The 17925-nt window shown below is 36.1% G+C and overlaps 1 protein-coding gene across 1 annotated transcript in view; it reads right to left on the bottom strand.

Annotated features, from left to right (window-relative positions):
- ARF3 (ADP-ribosylation factor 3) overlaps positions 1-17925 on the bottom strand; it is a 44783-nt gene that overhangs the window by 11938 nt on the left and 14920 nt on the right. Inside the window, exon 5 of the mRNA XM_089799088.1 lies at positions 1175-1286. Within this exon, the coding sequence (XP_089655214.1) occupies positions 1175-1286 (112 nt within the window). The remainder of the gene's footprint in view (positions 1-1174; positions 1287-17925) is intronic.

The raw sequence follows: 17925 nt of genomic DNA on the forward strand, positions 1-17925 counted from the left end.
AAATTTTAATCAGCAGCATGAGATTGAAGAAAATAATCATAGAAAAAAAATAATAATACCAGCAATATGTCTAGAAAGTCTACAAAGTCTGAAAAATGACACATGTGCACACAAGGTTCTACTTGTGATTAAGAATATTCAGGTGCTAACAAAAGAACACACCACCTTACCAACTCCTTATCGTCACTTAGGAGAACAAAAGCAAAAAAAACATATTATGTAGTAACTTAATAGAAAGCAGCAACTTCCATAGTACACTACCTTCAACATCTAGCAAATTTGTAGCCTAAACATGACACATAACAACCAGTATATGTGGACCAAAATATGATTAGTTTTACAAGTACTAAATTAAAAAAGCCAGCAACTTCTTTCTTGTGTCCTACAGTATTTACTGTTTTCAGAAAAAAAATTAGCAATCAACCAATGTGATTTGATTGGGTAACTCTTCATAAAACCAGCTTTTCCCAGTTTTATGATACAGAACATTATTTTTATACACTGTTCATTCTGACACATTTGTGTTACATATCACATAAGTTCCAGAAAGTTTGAACTCTGTTTTTGTGATACTGTTTTGTTCAGTAAGATAATGCTTCACTAATGTACTTCTTGCTAGTTGTCCCAGGCGAACATGCATATCCTTGTTTTGTTTTGTTTAATTGATCTCAATATACTCACTTTGCTTTAGTAATATTTCATTCCCATCAGAAAAAACTCATTTTTCATAGGCATATATATGATAGAGGAATGTATGATTCAAAAAGTAAACCAGAGCCTCAGACACCAACATTAATCAAAATCTCTCAACATTATCAACATATTCCATAAAGATTTGCATTTGCATGTTTTATAATGTATTATATGTACATGTTACTGAGGTTATTCTAAACCTGCAATCTAGAAAAAACAACAAAAGTTTTCAGTTCCCCCTATAAACTTAATGTCAGTTATTCTCATTGAAATTTCCCATGCCTCAACATAGAGATAACAATGTTATTATACAAAAAATCTCTGCCTTCCCTTGGATTTGCATAGCCCACTCTTGAGTTATAATATTGGTGTCACCAGCTGTGGAAATTGAAGGTTCCCAAATCTTTGGTTTCCTTTGAAATGAAAGTTACAATCATAACTAAAGTAGGTCTAGAAAAAATGTGCTTGTAAGCAAACATACCTCCAAAATGGAATGAAATTCTTCTTTCGCTGTGACCAATCTATCAGTATCACTTGAATCAACCACATAGATAACAGCTTGGGTATTTGGAAAATAACACCGCCAATAGGGCCTACAAAAACAAATGCAGTCAAAGAAAAGGATGTGCACAGAAACCCAATTAGTAATCGTGGAGAATGCCATATAAAATAGACTTTATAAATTATAAGTAATGCTTCAGTTCAATTACATATATTAAAAATAACATGGCAATGATGTACATAAATCTGAAGAATACAACTTATGCAACAAGGTCTTTATGAACATCACTGCTTTATGTTTACATTTGGTAGCTTCTTTTTCTATGTGAAGCCTTCTTTAACATTTGCATTCCTAGTATAACCTACTCAGAGGAGTTTCCGTCTGCATAGAAGAGCCTACGACCAGTATTGAAAGGCACATGGCATAAGTTCTTTGCAAACAAATGGTAAGCAGCAGCGCATATGTCACTTTTAATATAATAGATCCTCAGACACATTTCAAGCTCAAAGCTCCCATCCTTATGGATGTATCATGTACTATATGACCTGCTAACAGTACCCATTTCCAAATGATTCAAAACCAGTATTGATCAGGCAGTTATCTGTAGGATGGTTTGTTCTTATATGTAAAACGTAAGATTTTGATAGAGGTGGTTCTATTGTTCTAATTTAGTTAAATAGGATAATAAAAATGTAGAACTAGACACATAATAGTGAGAGATATAAAGTTCGGTAAATAGAATACTTCTTCTTTTTTTAAAGTGGCCACCAGTCCCACAACTCTTGGCGACACAATTCATTCCCAACTCCTCGTAAAAAAATGCTAAAAGAAGTTCAAGAACTTTGAGTATCTGGAAGTACATAGGCTCAATAGCAACTTATACTGGGCGGATGGTTGATAACAAGCACAACTCAATCGTGGCAAGTGGGATTGGTATTTACTATGAACATTTTGTTCAATTCTATCAGCTTGGCTGAGGAAAGTAATATCTTTTTTGGTTTTGCATTTGTCCTCACAAAATGTGATCTATAAAGAAAATCCACTTATGACCCTTTACCAAAGTATGATTATTCAATTATTTGACTTCTGTTTAAGAATCGGAAGACAACTTGTGACATTAACATAATAGAGATCAACAAAGGTATGCATCCCTACAGGGTGATTGTGACCCGTGCCTAAATACAGTTGCAGAAACATTCCTTTGACTCTATTGATTCTCTACTTATCTTCTAATTCTCAAAACGGGAAGGCCAAATGATGTCTTCCTGAGTAGTTTGACATAGTCCTTTGTACACTGCACTATACCTGTGTCTTTTCCCAGCAATTCAGGAAGTTTGTCTCCAATTTTAAAGAAACTTTTGGTGTTCTTTTCCGTACTTAGGCCCTAATCCTAAGGTTCCTACCAAGACATTGAGAAGGTGACCAACTTTAGCAAACAATAGGACACCTATGCTCAGATCAGAGATTAGGAAAAACCAATGAATAAGTGGGTTTTACACTTCTTCTAACCTTTGAACACTCCCAAATTTGGAAGAGTAAGATCTTTTAAGAATAAAATAAACAAAACACAAATTGAATCCTTGCAATGTATGGCTGTATGCTGCTCGTTGTTTAGGAACCCAACATTCAATATAAAGATTATTTTCAGGCTAGATCAATTATGCAACTAAAAATAGAGCTTTGGTCAGAAATCCCTTCAAATGTACACAATGCTAGTGGCTTACAACATCGTCAGCCAAGCAAACTATACTATGCAGCTAAGTTGCACAGGTACCTCCCCCCCCCCCCCCCCCCCCGCTTCCACACCCAAGAAAGTTTGAACCGGTTCGAAGTTTGGGTCCGGTTCGAACTTGGTTCAACCAGGGTGCGATTTTTGCACTGCTGGTTCAATTGGGTTCGAACCCAAGTGAACTACCTCCATTTTTCGAACCTGCAGCTAACTGGGCCCCGCAGATGGCTGGAAAAGTGTATTATGAGCAAGTTTAATTGTTTTTTGGCGTCCATAAAACGTAAAAGTTGTTATGAATTGCTTTTGTGGCCTCTCATTGTCATTTTATGTTTCTAAACAGGTTATTTTGTCTTAAGGTGGAGCACCTAAGTTTTTGAGCAAGCATCCAGTTGTGCAAGGAGGAGTTTGAAGATTGATTTGTTGGTGTTCTTCAAGTGTTTGTGCATCATTCATACACATTTGCAAGCTTGCAATGGCTGGAAAAGGTAAGATCTTACTCCATTTGCTATTGTTTTTGTTCTAATTTTTTCATTTTTCCATTTCTCTTTCAATCTTCATATGTTCTTTTCCATTATTTCAAAATTTGTCATTTTCTTGCATATAAATTATGAACATGTATCTAATTTCTTGCCATAGGGAAAGGACTATCGTCTACCTCTTCATCAATAGGCAACACCATACAAAGAATGGAACCCAACTACGATTCTCCTATATGGAAGTATGTAGACATTTTACAACCCCTTCCAAGAGGTGGTGCATCCTATTGGAGATGTCGGGAATATGATGTAGAAAGAAATAGTTCGTATTATCATGTGGTAGGTCAATTATGTGGTTACACTAGAAGAGGAGTCAAGAAATGCCTTGGCAAAAACGGTGCCCCTATACCAAATTAAACTGTGTTAAAATATATTGAAGAGCATGAAGCAACAAAAGAGAGAGAAGGACACAGGGCAACAGAACTCAGTAGCAATGCCAATAAAAGTAAGAGAGCAAAGAGAATGCAGCCCCCCCCCCAAATGTTATAGTACAAGACCACCCCTCCTTAGTACCACAGAAGACACTGACACTGAATCTGTCCCCATTGTAAAAAAAAGAAAATGCCCACTAGAAAATGCTTTTCAAAATAAGGGCCGAGAAATTGCTAACATTAAGATGGGAAGATGCCTATATGCAAATGGCTTGTCCTTTAATTTTGTCCGCTTCCCATTTTGGAAGGACATGTTGAGGGGTGCCAATTAAGCTCCAAATGGGTATTGTGCCCCCGAGTATGAGAAAGTGCGCACCACCTTGTTGGATGACAAGATCCAACGGATTGAAAATCGATTGAAGCCCATAAGGGACTCATAGGTTGAGACAGGGGTGACAATTGTTTTAGATGGCTCGAAGGATTCCATGAACCATCCCTTGATCAATGTCCTTGCGATGTCCCCTAAAGGGGCAATATTTCTGAAAGCGGTGGATTGTGAGGACAAAGTAAAAGATGGGCCATTTTTTGCTGATATCCTAATTGGGGCCATTGAACAAGTGGGTACAAGAAACGTTGTTCAAGTCATAACAGACAATGCAAAGAATTGTAGAGCAACAAGTTTGATGGTTGAATCACGATATCAACATATCGTTTGGACACCTTGTGCAGTCCATTTATTCAATCTTATGCTACAAAAGATTGGGAACCAAATTGAGTGGATCAAAACAATGTATGAAGAGGCTGAGGACATACAAATCTTTTTCACAAACCACCACATGACTCAATCTCTTTTCGAGAACTACTCAAAATTGGAGCTATTGAAGGTAAATGAACTTGAACTCAAGTTAGTAATTTAATTTTTAATATTTGACAATTTCTGATTTTTCATATTTTACTTGTGCAATGTGTATACTTTTCTAAAAAATGTATCTAATAGTTGTTTTTTGCTCTAATTTATGTCACGGGTTACTGAGACCCATTTTGCATCACATATAATTGTCTTAAGACGACTTGTGCAAGTGAAAGATGCACTTCAAGATATCGTAATCAGCCACAATTGGGGTGTATGGAAGCAAAAGACACTGAAAGGGCAAACAAAATAAAGGATAGGCTATTGGCTAAGTCATGGTGGGAACGTGTGGAATATCTCCTTAAGATGACCAAGCCCATTATGAGCATGCTTAGGTACACTGACATGGATAGACCTTGCCTTGGAGAGATCCATGATGGCGTAGACTCAATGATTGAAAAGATCAAGCAAGTTATAAATGACAAGGAGCAAGATCCACAAGAGACCTTTCTCAAACAAGTGCAAAAAATTATTCATGAAAGATGGAACAAAATGACCACTCCATTACATTTGTTTGCCTATGCCTTGACCCCCAAATACTATAGCACACAATATTGCGATCCACCAGGAAGGTTGCCACCATATAGAGATATGGAAGTGTTAGACAGGTACCAAGCAGCATTTAGAAGCATATTTCCTAATGATGATATGAGAGATGTAATCATGGATGAGTTCATAGAGTTTGTCAATGCTAGAGATCTAAGTAATGATGCTCTTCTTCATCGGTTCAAGAAGGATGCTCATGGTTGGTGGTAACTCTATGGCAAAAAATTCCAAACATTGCAGCCCCTTGCAAACAAAGTTATATCACAAGTAAGTTTTTTTTTTTTTGAATTAGCTCACTTCATCTTCAAAAGAATCATAACTAGAAAGTGATTTTAAATTTTTTATAAGATTGAATTAATTCTTTTTTAATTGCTTACCCTATGTTGTCTTTATAGGTTGCTAGTTCTTCTGCATCAGAAAAAAATTGGAGCACCTATTCTTTCATCCACTTGGTGAAGCGCAATAGGTTACAATAAACAAAAGCAAAGAACCTGGTATTTTTGCATAACAACTTACGCCTTCTTTCGCATAAGAGTCAAGAATACAAAGAAGGGGAGAAAAGGACGTGGGATGTAGGTGCAAAGATTGCGGACTTGGATGCTTCCACTACTCAGCGTACAATTGATGACTTTGATGTCAATACCATTGTTGATTTTGTTGCTGATCCCATTGGCCTCAATGCAAGTAATATCAGAGAAGAAGAAGATGCTGAAAAAGAAGATGAATATGAAGAAGAAAATGAAGATTGAAGAACTTAGAACTAAGAATATCTAAGTTGCCGATTCGGGTTCGGGTTCGGGCAATTTTTTTTTTTCCCCATTTGGATTCATGGGTGGGTTCGTGAGTATATATATATATAGACACACACACAGAAGAGAAACATGCATAGTTGCAAAACAAAATCATTTTACATTATGAACAATTGTTGCTTGATCATTGATCAATGCCAAATGCCAAAGGGTTTTGGGTCCCTTCAAAACATGATTTTACCTGAATCTAAAAGCATTAAATACTCGCTCATTAATCTATCTTCATGATTGTAAAAAAAATTATACATTGAATTACTAAATTGCAAAACATAGACTAGTTCATCAAATAATACATTGAATTACTAAATTGCAAAACAAAGACTAGTTCATCAAATAATAAAGTTTGAAACATGATGATAGATGACAAGTGTTTAGTAGTTTATCAATAATCATAGTATCAAATGCGTTTCAAGGGTCAATTGGATCATCATAAAATGAGAGATCAATGGCTTCATCCTCAATTGCAACTATATCTAGAGCTTCATCATTGGAACCCAAACTGGTTCCACTAGTCCCATATGCTGCTATACCATCGTCCTCCTCCTTGACATAAGGGATTAGATGAGTGAAATATTTTTTAAATTTTTTATCTCTTTAAAGTTGTTTTTAGCCTTGGGTTCGCTATGGGTTCTTCTGGGTTCGCTCCAGCAAGGACCCGAACGAATCCACAGTCAAAACTAAGGACCCTGCCCGGACCCGCAGCAAACCTGGGGGCGAATCCGGACCCGGACCCGAATCTGGGCAGCAAGGGACGAATCTGCCAACTTAGAAGAATATTAATAGATTTTCACTCCATTAGTTAAACAATGAACATGAAACAATGATACTTGATTTTAAATGTTTTGAATCTTTGATGTTGAAGTTGATTGAACTATGTTACTATATGATGGTATGATCACTATGATTACACATTTAACTGTTTATGGTGTTTTAAAGTTTTTGTTGTTTAAATATGTTTATGCTACTATGCTACATTCTAATTTTAACTCATGCTTCATAAAAATGTGTGTGTGTGTATATATATATAATAATTTTTACATGTTTTTGTACTAAAGAACCCAAATAAACCCAAACCCCTTTCCAAAATTTTATCGAACTTGTGAACCGATTCTCGAACTTTGAACTTGGAACCAAACCCAAACCGGCAACTTAGCTATGCAATAGTCCACTAATGGTCTCAACAGTTATAAAATTGCAACGGATTTAGCAGAAATTTGTAACCCATGGAATGTGCACAATGGCCAGAAAAATAAAACTAAAAGAATACAAAATGAGTTTGAAATGATTTCTCTTGATTTATAATGGGTTTTAGTTAGCTATGTGTTTTGTTTTGTTTGTTTTGTTTAGTTAGTCTTGTTATTCTTTAGCCTATAATGCTATTGTGTGGGTTATTGATGTAGGATATAAGTTTCCAAAGGATAGCAAAACAATAGGGATTTTGTTTTATAAAGCAAATAAAGAAATTTGCTGGGAAGGCAAAATCCCACCTATTGAATACAAGTCGAGACTCAATATGAATCTCAATTCAAAATTTAGATATCTGAGTTCTAAGGTTGATGTAGATAAGTGTCTGAGGTTGTTCCTTATATGAGTGTACCAAATAATTATTTTATAGCTTGCTTAAAGAAATGAAGAAATGGGATATCAATGCAAAAAAAGTTGGAATTTGCCCTTCAATTGATCATTAAAATGATGGCATTATGCTTAGAATGGCCATCTTTAGTGAGTTTAGTTTATTATTAGTTTCTATTGTTTTATTCAGGTTAACGAATGTTTAATATCAACTATCAACTATCAAAGCGGATCTAGCTCTAATTCCCTCACGAGAAGCCCAAGGTTATGTGGGTTGCATGTGGCTTGCATGTGAATTTTGCAAGTTACATATTGCTTGCATGTGCTATTTTTTGTGTGAAGTGTTTTCTTGTTTTACCAAGTGATAAAATTTGGTCGTTTTCTAGGGTATTTTACCACAGAGTCTAGTGTTTTGTCCCATGAAAGTAACAAAAGATTTCTATGATGAGTTGTTTTGTGGTCTCTTGGGTTTTCTAATTTTTGTCCTCCAATTTTTCTCCTTAAAATATTAGTAGGTATAGATTGATTTTATCCTCAAATATTGTGTCAACTTCCACTAGTTTTTTTTCCTCCAAAATCATGTTTGGTTTTTCCAATTCAAAAATTGTTTCTGGGTTTTCTATTTTTTCCCGAAAAATGAATTAGAGGGTTTTGGCAAATAAAATCACAAAAAAAACTTGGTTTCTTGCAGATGTCCTTGGTCACACCTAGAGTCGCTAGGGCAATAATCTACACAAGGGTTTATTGATTTTTCCTCAAAATCGTAGTTTCAATTTCATCTAGTTGTCTCTGCCTACAAGGAATGATACCTGTGTTTCCCAACATTAGGCTGGATGGTTTGTGGCTATTTTGATCGAATCCAAAAGTTCTGCTCATGTTGTAGTCTTCTAAAGAGGAGGCAAACTTTTATGCTTTTTTTGTAGTTAGTATGATGACCATTAAGAGAGGGTATTATAAAAATAATATAATGTCCTTAAAGGTCATCTTTAGTGAGTTTAGTTTTATTTGTTAATTTTTATTTCTGAATTCAATTAACAACTATTTTGGTTAACATCATCTTGCACCTTTCTATTTAAGGACACCTCATCTTCAAACTATCAAGTTTTCTAACATTTATGGAACGCAATCTTGGATTGAGCCAGTTTGGAGAGAATTCCATAGACCAGGTATAAATGTTTGGCAAAAGAATTCTTCCAAATTGTCTTTCAATTGGAAGCAATTAGAGAAAAAATGGATCAATAATGGAATATGAGGAAGGCGAGTTTGTTCTTGAGGGCATGAAACTCTTGTTTTCATCCTAGTTAAAAACTAAAGGTAAATGCCCTAGAATGGATTTGGATATACAAGCTACCTCAGTTATTTTGGTACCAAAATGTTACTCAAGATATTGAGAACTCTCTTGGAGATTTTCTCTCATTCAGTTTCTACTAGAAAGAAATAGCCACCTATACTAGAACTTGTATCTGTTGATGTCAGTTTTGTACCACTACATAACATATAGCAATTGAATAATTGACATGGAATGCCAAACACTCAATCCCTCTCTTGAAAAGTAATACTCATGAAGACATGAAAAAAACTCCAATGTTCCTTACACCTATGGATACTAACTCAGTTATATCAATGTGATTTTCTAATAATCAAGTAGGCAACCTTACGTTCATTCAAGGATAACTTGGACTTTTGGTGTAATTGTGATGATGATAGTTTTGTAAAGTATATGAGTGCCAAATGATGTTGATGGTGATGGTGATGGTGATGGTGATGGTGATGGTGATGGAGGGTGTGTCTGCCAATGATGCTTTTCCTTTTCTAACTTTCTAAGAATGAACTCCAATTACTAAACTACTTGCTGATCTATTCCTACTCCTATGAATGGAAAGATTAGCAAATGGACGGGGATCAAATCTAATGAAAGTTTACCAACAGCTCTACCTCCATAGATGCAATGATTCAAGGGAAAAGACTAGTTTACCATGCAAGGCTTCTTAACAAGCCGCTAGGATGCTAGTGGCCTAGTTTATAGATCCCTATCAAACATCCACTAATATCACCATGCAACTATCCATCTACTCTTACTCTTACTGAACAACTTCTTGAAATGAAATCTACTTTAGCAACTTCAAAAGAATCTAATTTTAACTATTGGAAGTAGGAACCATGCAATAACACCAAATGTTCTTAATCACCATGCAAGTCACAACAAGGACAAAGAGAGGCAATTTTGGTATTATCTTAAACAATAATTTTCTTCAACCCTTTACAAATGAGAGCAAATGGCCTTATATAGGGGCGAAAATTACAACCAACGGTAGAGATTAAGAAGCAAAATCAATGATCCAAATTGAATTCCAAAAACCCTAATTAGGGTTGCCACCCCATCGGCCAATGAGAAGATGCCACCTCATCAATGGACCAATGAAAAAGAAAGAAACGTGGCAACCAATGAGAAGGCACCAAAAATGGTAGCCAATCAAAATCAGACACCTATCCTACCCAAGAAAGAGAAATCACCACTTGGGCTTACATCAAATGATCTTCTAATATAATTCTACCCTTTTCTTTCATCTTCTTAGCCAAAGCAATGAACTTGGCTAGCTTGTCATTGACTTCCTTCATGGGAGGGCAAAGCGTGTGTTTCATCTTGAGCTCAACTGAAATCATAATGTTGCTTGCCGCTTGCATTGAGAGCCTCTTAGCAGGTGTCCCTTGTAATATCCTTACCGTCTTCATGACAAAAGTGTCATAAAACATTTTATAATCCTTGGTGTTGTGCAAATGAAGCTATGGATAGCACTCATGTACCAAACATTGCCCTAGCCCATTGCTAATCACTCCTAAGGCCTTAAGTCCAAGATTTTCATATAGTCTCGCAATCAAATAGAAAAGATAGGACCCCATATAGAAATGCTTTTGATTTTCACTGTCCTAAGTTGCAACTCTAAATTTTCACTTATAATCCTCGCCTAATCAAATCTTCTCTTCCCATTTTCAATTTCATTAATTAAGAAGTACACCAATTCTCGAATTGCATACCTTGAGCCACGCCCATGATTCGGCTGAGAAGCATAATGAGATCGTCGTACTCTGATTTGAAATCTGACTTGGTGAGCCTTGACGACTTAGTGACTCCCTTCTTGCCTTCAATTAACTAATTTTGCTTTAGATGAATGAAATAAGCCTCTTGATTATCCAGAAATAACTTGGTCACCTGATCCATCATTACTATTGTCATGCCTTTATATTGGGGAATATTAAATACTTCTTCGACCAATTGTCTGTCGATGTTGGCTAACACTCTCTTCCCTTCATCAAAAATGATGGACTTGGTAACAATATCAAACTGGGATGCACACTCCATTGCCAATTCTAGACAAGGAAAGGTAGGAGGAAAAGTTGTCACGTGTACAATTTCGCTCTTGTAGATCTTTTCCATGGGGGATTGTCCTTCCTTCAATCTATCCTTTAACTGTATCATGTTCACTGTATCAATATTGGTGTCACTTATTCGCCTCACTTTCGAGAAGGAGGTGGTCTTAGGCATCATGTCTTTTTTGTCTTTTTTGGTATTTGCTCCCTTTGAGTTCTTGCTTGCACTAACATCTACCATCCTAAACACTTATTTCTACCCCTTCGTTTTAAATTATATGGACTACAAACTTTTTTTCTATTGATGGAATCTAGCTCATTTTTGCCTCTCCAAATCCTACCTCTACAATTATCAATCTGCAACCTTCAACCTAGGGGTGGGACCACCACTTATTTCTGCCTCTTCGTTACCTTAGGATGGACTACACTTATATCTCTCAACTTCAATCCTAAGGTGGTCTAGCTTATTTCTGCCTCTCCAAGTGTCCTATCATGAAATCTACACTTATATCTCCCAACTTCAACTTATCAACGGCATGATGAAGTGGTGGATGATGAGTGCAAGAAGAAAATAAGGAAACCGAACCAAGCGAGGACAAGGAATAGAATCTGATTTAAAACCAATCTTCACCTCTAAAAATGAGTAAAATTTTACCTTAAATCTGTCTTTACCAATAATCAGGTCCTCTTCAAATTCAGATCAGATTTCGAAAATTTCAACCTTCCTTGCAAATAATGATACCCTAGCAAAAATTAGAATTTTGACTTCCTTGAAATTGCCTGCACTTGCCAAAAAGAAATCAGACCTTGGACCATATAGCCTCTTCACCAAATAAAATCACCCAATTCTGAAATTCGCTGCCAAGAAAATGGGGAAAATCTGCCTTAACAAAATCGCCCTAGCTGGAAAAAATCAAAATTGCTCCAAAAATCACCCTAGGGCAGAAATAAGCCCAAGCAAGGAGAAAAAAATGCCGCCAAAAAAGGAGAAAATCTGCTCCAAGAAGAAATCGCCCAAACTAGAAATTGCCTTTCGAAGAAAATCACTCACCCAAGGAGGAGGAGGAAGAAGGAATGAGGAAATAAGAGGGGGGGGAGCCCCTCTTATACCAAATTTTCTTGCCTCTCCAAGTGGCCCAACTTTGCCTGAAGGAAAGCAAAATTAAATTAAATTAAATTAGCTCCTTTATTAATTGCAAATCGAAAACCTCTGGACAACTCCGAAAAATTTGCCTAAGCAATCGAAAAAAGGGGGTCCCCAAAATTTTGGGGCGATGATGTGAAAACCTCACAACAATATCAGAACTCATTAAGCTGGTGGGACAAAATTTCGCCTCTTTGGTCTCGTAGGTTAAAGACTTGGATCATGAAACTCTGTTGTTCAGATTTCTACTGTGCAAAGTGACCATATGGCAATTAATTACAAAATAAAAAGCTTTCATAAGCAAAGGAGAGAAAGAAGTGGCTAACTAAATTAATGGAGAGAATGCAGTTGTTCCATCTTCAAAAAGCAAAACTGCAAAAAATTGCAAGATTGGCTTGGAATCAGGGATTAAGGCTCTAGAAAGAGATCTTTTAGGGCAATCATGTATTTGCACCAAGAGTTGAAAAAAGTAGTTTACTTGATGTAAAGATGCAATGCTCCTTTTTGGAATTTGCCTGAATTTAGTCCTGAAATAGTAATTCCAACTTAAGATGAAAATTGCATTATCTTTATTCCATACTCTTGGTTTTGTTTCTGATTTAGGGCCCGCGCACACTATTAATCACTAGACACTTATATTAGGCCATTAAAATATTTAGAATCCCTAATAACATTTAAAACCATGTCTATATGTGTGTGTGTGTGTGTGTGCGCGCGCAATATATATACATATGTATATGTGCACACACACACATATATATATTCATCATTAATATCTAATTTAATACATGTATATGATTACTATTTTGATCTAGCCATATTCATGTAATCAATAATTGTACAAGGAATTCACTACAAATATTTGCAAACCATAATCTCAAGGATAGTTGTTATTGTATTGTGCAAGAATGGGCAGTAGTTTTGTCCGTCCTTCCCAGGGTGGCTTACTTGAGGAGATCCTCAAGCCCAAGGGCATTATTTGATTTCTAATCCTCAACATCCACTAGCCCACAAGCATGGCAGGATTTCAAGTCCACTACATCCTTTAGTCTACCTTAGAGGCTAGCCATCATCCTTGATCAGGCAGAAGAGCACTCATTCACCTCCCAACCCATGAGCATGGCAAGACCTCCAATCCATCCATCTCGAGGTAGTGTGCTTGATAAGACATATGAAGACTGCCTTCCTCAACAAGCCCAAGAGTACTTATTTGCCTCCCAACCCACAAGCATGGCAAGACCTGCAATCCAGAATGACTTACTTGAGAGGATCCTCAAGCCCAAGGGCATAATTGGATTTCTAATCTTCAACCCCCCAGGCCCACAAGCATGGCAGGATTTAAAGTCCACTCCATCCCTTGGTCCACCTTAGAGGCTAGCAATCCTCCTCGATCAAGCAGAATAGCACTTATTTGCCTCCCAGCCCATAAGCATGGTGGGACCTCCAATCCATCCATCTTAGGGTAGCGTGCTTGATAAGACATATGAAGACTGCCTTCCTCAAAAAGTCTGAGAGCACTTATTTGCCTCCTAGCCTACAAGCATTTCAGGGCCTGCAATCCATTCATCCTAAGGTGTCACACTTGACAAAGAATGATCGTGTCACACTTGACAAAGAATGATCAGTACTTCAACTCTCGTAAATTCAAAAGCCTGGCCATTCTACATATTCACAAGACATCAAATAAATTCAAAATACATTGCTAAGGGAATTGCCTGTATGAGTTGCTAATAGATACCTCCAATGAAGATGCAATAAAATTACTTGTAGATAGTTGCAATCAATTGATTTTTGCAAAATATCTACATGGCTATTTCTAATTTATATTTTAACATTATACTTTAAACTTATTTCAAAAGAATACATCTTGCTCAAAACAATATTTTTTCTCTAATAAATATCTTGTGTCTCAACTTATTTCATATATATTTTATTCCTCATTTTTGGTGAACCCAACAATGTCTTGGGATGCCCCCTCAACTGATTTATTCTCCATCTTATTCCTTCAAGTGAAAAGTTGCACCTCTTCATAAAGATTATTACTTTTGCAAGGGACACATCCCTTCATAAATTAAGTGTTGGCTTTTAGTAATCGTTGTTACCAATAACTGTCAAATAGTCTAGTCAGCAACTTGAAATAAATCAATCATAATTATTCTCTTAGACAGCAGTCTTCCCAAAAACTTATCTTATTCCCTAATACTAGTCAGCTCTCTCTTCATCAGTTTGCTACTGCCCAGGTTTAGTTGCTATTAAAGGCATGACAGTCTGTGTTTCCCAAGATTGCTGTCCTTGAGCAATTATCATGGAGAGAGTGTTCAAGATAATTCTCAATATGAAATGTGCTTTACAACTTTGCACATATTTGAACCAAAATATGGTTTTGCCTTTTCTTAAAAACTGAGGTATTCCAATAATAATTTAAGAATAGTTCTCTGATCCTTAGAGAGGATGGACAAAAACTCATCAACATGAAAATTGGTTTCTCATGGCATCACTGATTGGGATATTTTTCAAAGGAGCAAGCTTTACATGCAGATGAAGATTATAAGCATAACAAATCTATGGCCTTAAATGTAATATTGTTTTCTGAAGTGGATTATCCTCACTTCTGTGAACAATTTGCAGTCTCGAGATAAGTGACATAAGAACGGTTTGTAGATAGGAATCATAATGAAAAGAGAAAAGGCAGGTTAATGGTAATGATAAGGTTTCTCAAAAGGCAAGTATCACAGAAGCTAGTTTAAAGGTCCATACGATGAATGAGATGTAATTTATTTCTACCCATCTTCCCCCATTAATCCTGTCTCTGTCCAAATATCCAGTGGACAATATAAGGCAAGCTTTCACTAGAGTTTCAGGAAGATTGAAGTTTTTGTAAGTCCTTAAATCCGTCAAATGTTGGGGTCAATCCAAGACATGATCTGCTGAGAATGAATATTAAATACAGTCCAACAAGACAAAGACAACAAAGATACAATATGAGACTGTTGGTGTAATTAAATATTAGTTTGCATATGAGACACCAAGGAGCTTGCACCTTTATTTACACATGATGTAGGAGAAATTCCACTTTAGGTGGTGATAGTAGTTATCACATTCCACTCTATGTGCTGTTTCCACCTTTAGGGCACTTACCACATTATCATCCTACACATGTTACACGTACTTCATTGCATAATGAATAATGATCCACCTTTGGTGGACATGTGATTCCACTTTGTGTGGGTAATAGCTTATCTACTCCTTATAATTGTCTCTTACTCCCTTGCCTATATAAGCAAGCTTGCTATGTACATTTTATTGATGTCTATTACATTTTATTGATGTTTATTACATTTTATTGATGTCTATTAGAAATAATTTAATTTTTTCATCTTGTTGCAATTGTCTCGCCATTCTCTTGTGGAAGTTATCTTGGTCTTTCATTTGATCTTGGGTGTGTCGTAGAGTCACCTAAAACTCTAACAAAGACCAAGACGATACTATCATTCTAGGGCAGCGTTATACAAGGCATAATTAATGCAAGCTACAATCGTGAGGTAAAATGGTAAATAAAGGAAAGCATAGAGCTTTAGAACACTCCAAAGGCAAAGCATGACTCATTACAGTAGTAGGACAAGCCCAACTTAGCTTTGATGAACAAATGATAATCTCCTTAAAAGATGCAATATTATCCAATGAAGAGATTAGCCCTAGTATGGGTCAAGAATACAAACATGATCAGTAAGATCTGTATGATAGCTATAGAACAGAGGTAAAGAGATTAAAGAATGTAAGAACATCAAGAGTAGCAAGGGCTTGAAAGTTTGTCTTAGAACACTTTGCTGGGAGATGCATTGTTGGCAGATCAGTTACAATAGCATGTACAATGACAGGGTCAATGAACAACAAAAGGTTAGAACTAAGCATAAAATGTCTTGTTCCTAGTTACTGCTATTCGAATGGACTGAAAAATGCTGGTGAATCCATGAAAAAGGGCAAAAAATGGCTTCGTGACAGAAGAAAATATTAAAATATTTACCTATTTTTAGTGTTTCTTAGTTGCTTTATTAATGTCCACCTTAAGTTTAAGTTGTTATTTCTAGTATCACTATTTCTAGCGCATCAGCCTTGTAATCTTTATTCAAGGCACCTTTTGTGTCCTCTGTTTAATGCATCGAATCACGTTGAAATATTTGAGCATAATATCAGAGCGAGAGCCGATCTGGGTATGACTCCACAGGAGGGACCAGGATTATGAAAAAATCATAGAAGGTTTTTGTTCGGAATAGTTAGTAAAAATTTCAAAGATTTTTAGTTGGTTCATTTCAGAGCTATTTTTGAGATTTGGTTTTTCGTGGCTCACATGTTTGCAGAGTTTGTATTTTTGGCACCCAGGTTTGGGTTGTTTTTACCCGCGTGGCTGTACTTACCCACATTCTGCATCTTCACAACTTGGTTTGAGACGTTTTTCTGTGTTTAATGGCATCAATTATTGCAGATTCATGTCCTTTTACTTCTGCAACTCAGCGATTTTTATCCGCTCACAACTAAGGGTTTCATGAGTCAATTTTGCTTGTTCATAAGCCATCTCTGTTAATGTATGGGTCATTTTTAGCTCCACGAGGCCTGCACCCTTTTGTAAATAGTAAAGCCAAGACAGGAGTATTGTAAACTCGCAACAGCATTGAGTTTACATTTTTGCAGCATTTTTCCTATTGCTGCCTGTGCATTCTTAGAGCTTACAGAGTTCAAGAAATCCTAGCATTTATTTGACTTTTGGCTATGGTTTTCTTCTGCCGCATCCACAAACATCTTTTCCTGTCTCCAACTTGTCTAAAGCTCACAATGAAGGAGGTTTGCTACCCATGTGTTTCTTCTTGCAGTCATGGCTAGGGTTTTTGTCTATGTTACCAGATTTGCTCCTAGACCTTGGAATTCCTGGTTTGATTCACTCAAAAGTCTAGTCCTTGTCAGATTTGGTCAAAAGTTAGCTGCAGAGACAAAAATTCACAGATAATTCTTGCATAGGAACCCTGGTAGAATTTAGAAAAATTTTGGGTGAATCTGTTTTCCAGCAGACGAACCCAGATGGAATTTTGCAGAGTTATGAAATAATTTGGTCCCAAATACCTTTTTTGGACTTTTTTCGAAAAGTTAATTGTGTCAAATTAGGTCTATTCGACCCTCCAACCCTAAAAGTGATCGCTAAAAAGATGAAAAAGGCTGTTTGATATGTATTTTGGCATTTTGTTATGTCATTTGGACTAAAACATTAATATATATGGTGGTGTATTTTGCTATGTTGCTTTAGTATTAGCATAGTGGTTTATGAACTTATCTGCTGCTGCACACACACACATATTTAAAATATATATATACTTATATGGATGAACCAAAAATGAATCCAAACCCAACCCAAAAAAACTTGCACGAATTTCCAACCTAATTCTGTATCCAAATCCAAAACGGCAACTTTGGTTTTTGTGCTTGTCGAAAGGCAAATTGTCAGTTATTTGGATTTTAACAATTCTGTCCTCAAAAATTATATATGGGTTTATAATTTTTTCACTTAAAAGGTCAGAGATGGTTTTTATATTTTTTTAGTGTTGAATGGGTTTTTATTGAAAAATTCACAAAAAATTGTTCTAGGGTTTTACTCTAGGTTTCATTATTTTTCCCTTAAAAAATTACAGTAATGTTTTATAATTTTTTGCAAAAACATTTTGTCCTCAAACCTCATGGCTTCTCTTTTGGTGGGT

The sequence above is a fragment of the Cupressus sempervirens genome, chromosome 9 (assembly GCF_028749045.1).
Source record: "Cupressus sempervirens isolate cs-2001-9-10 chromosome 9, ASM2874904v1, whole genome shotgun sequence".
In the NCBI taxonomy this organism is placed as follows: Eukaryota; Viridiplantae; Streptophyta; class Pinopsida; order Cupressales; family Cupressaceae; genus Cupressus; species Cupressus sempervirens.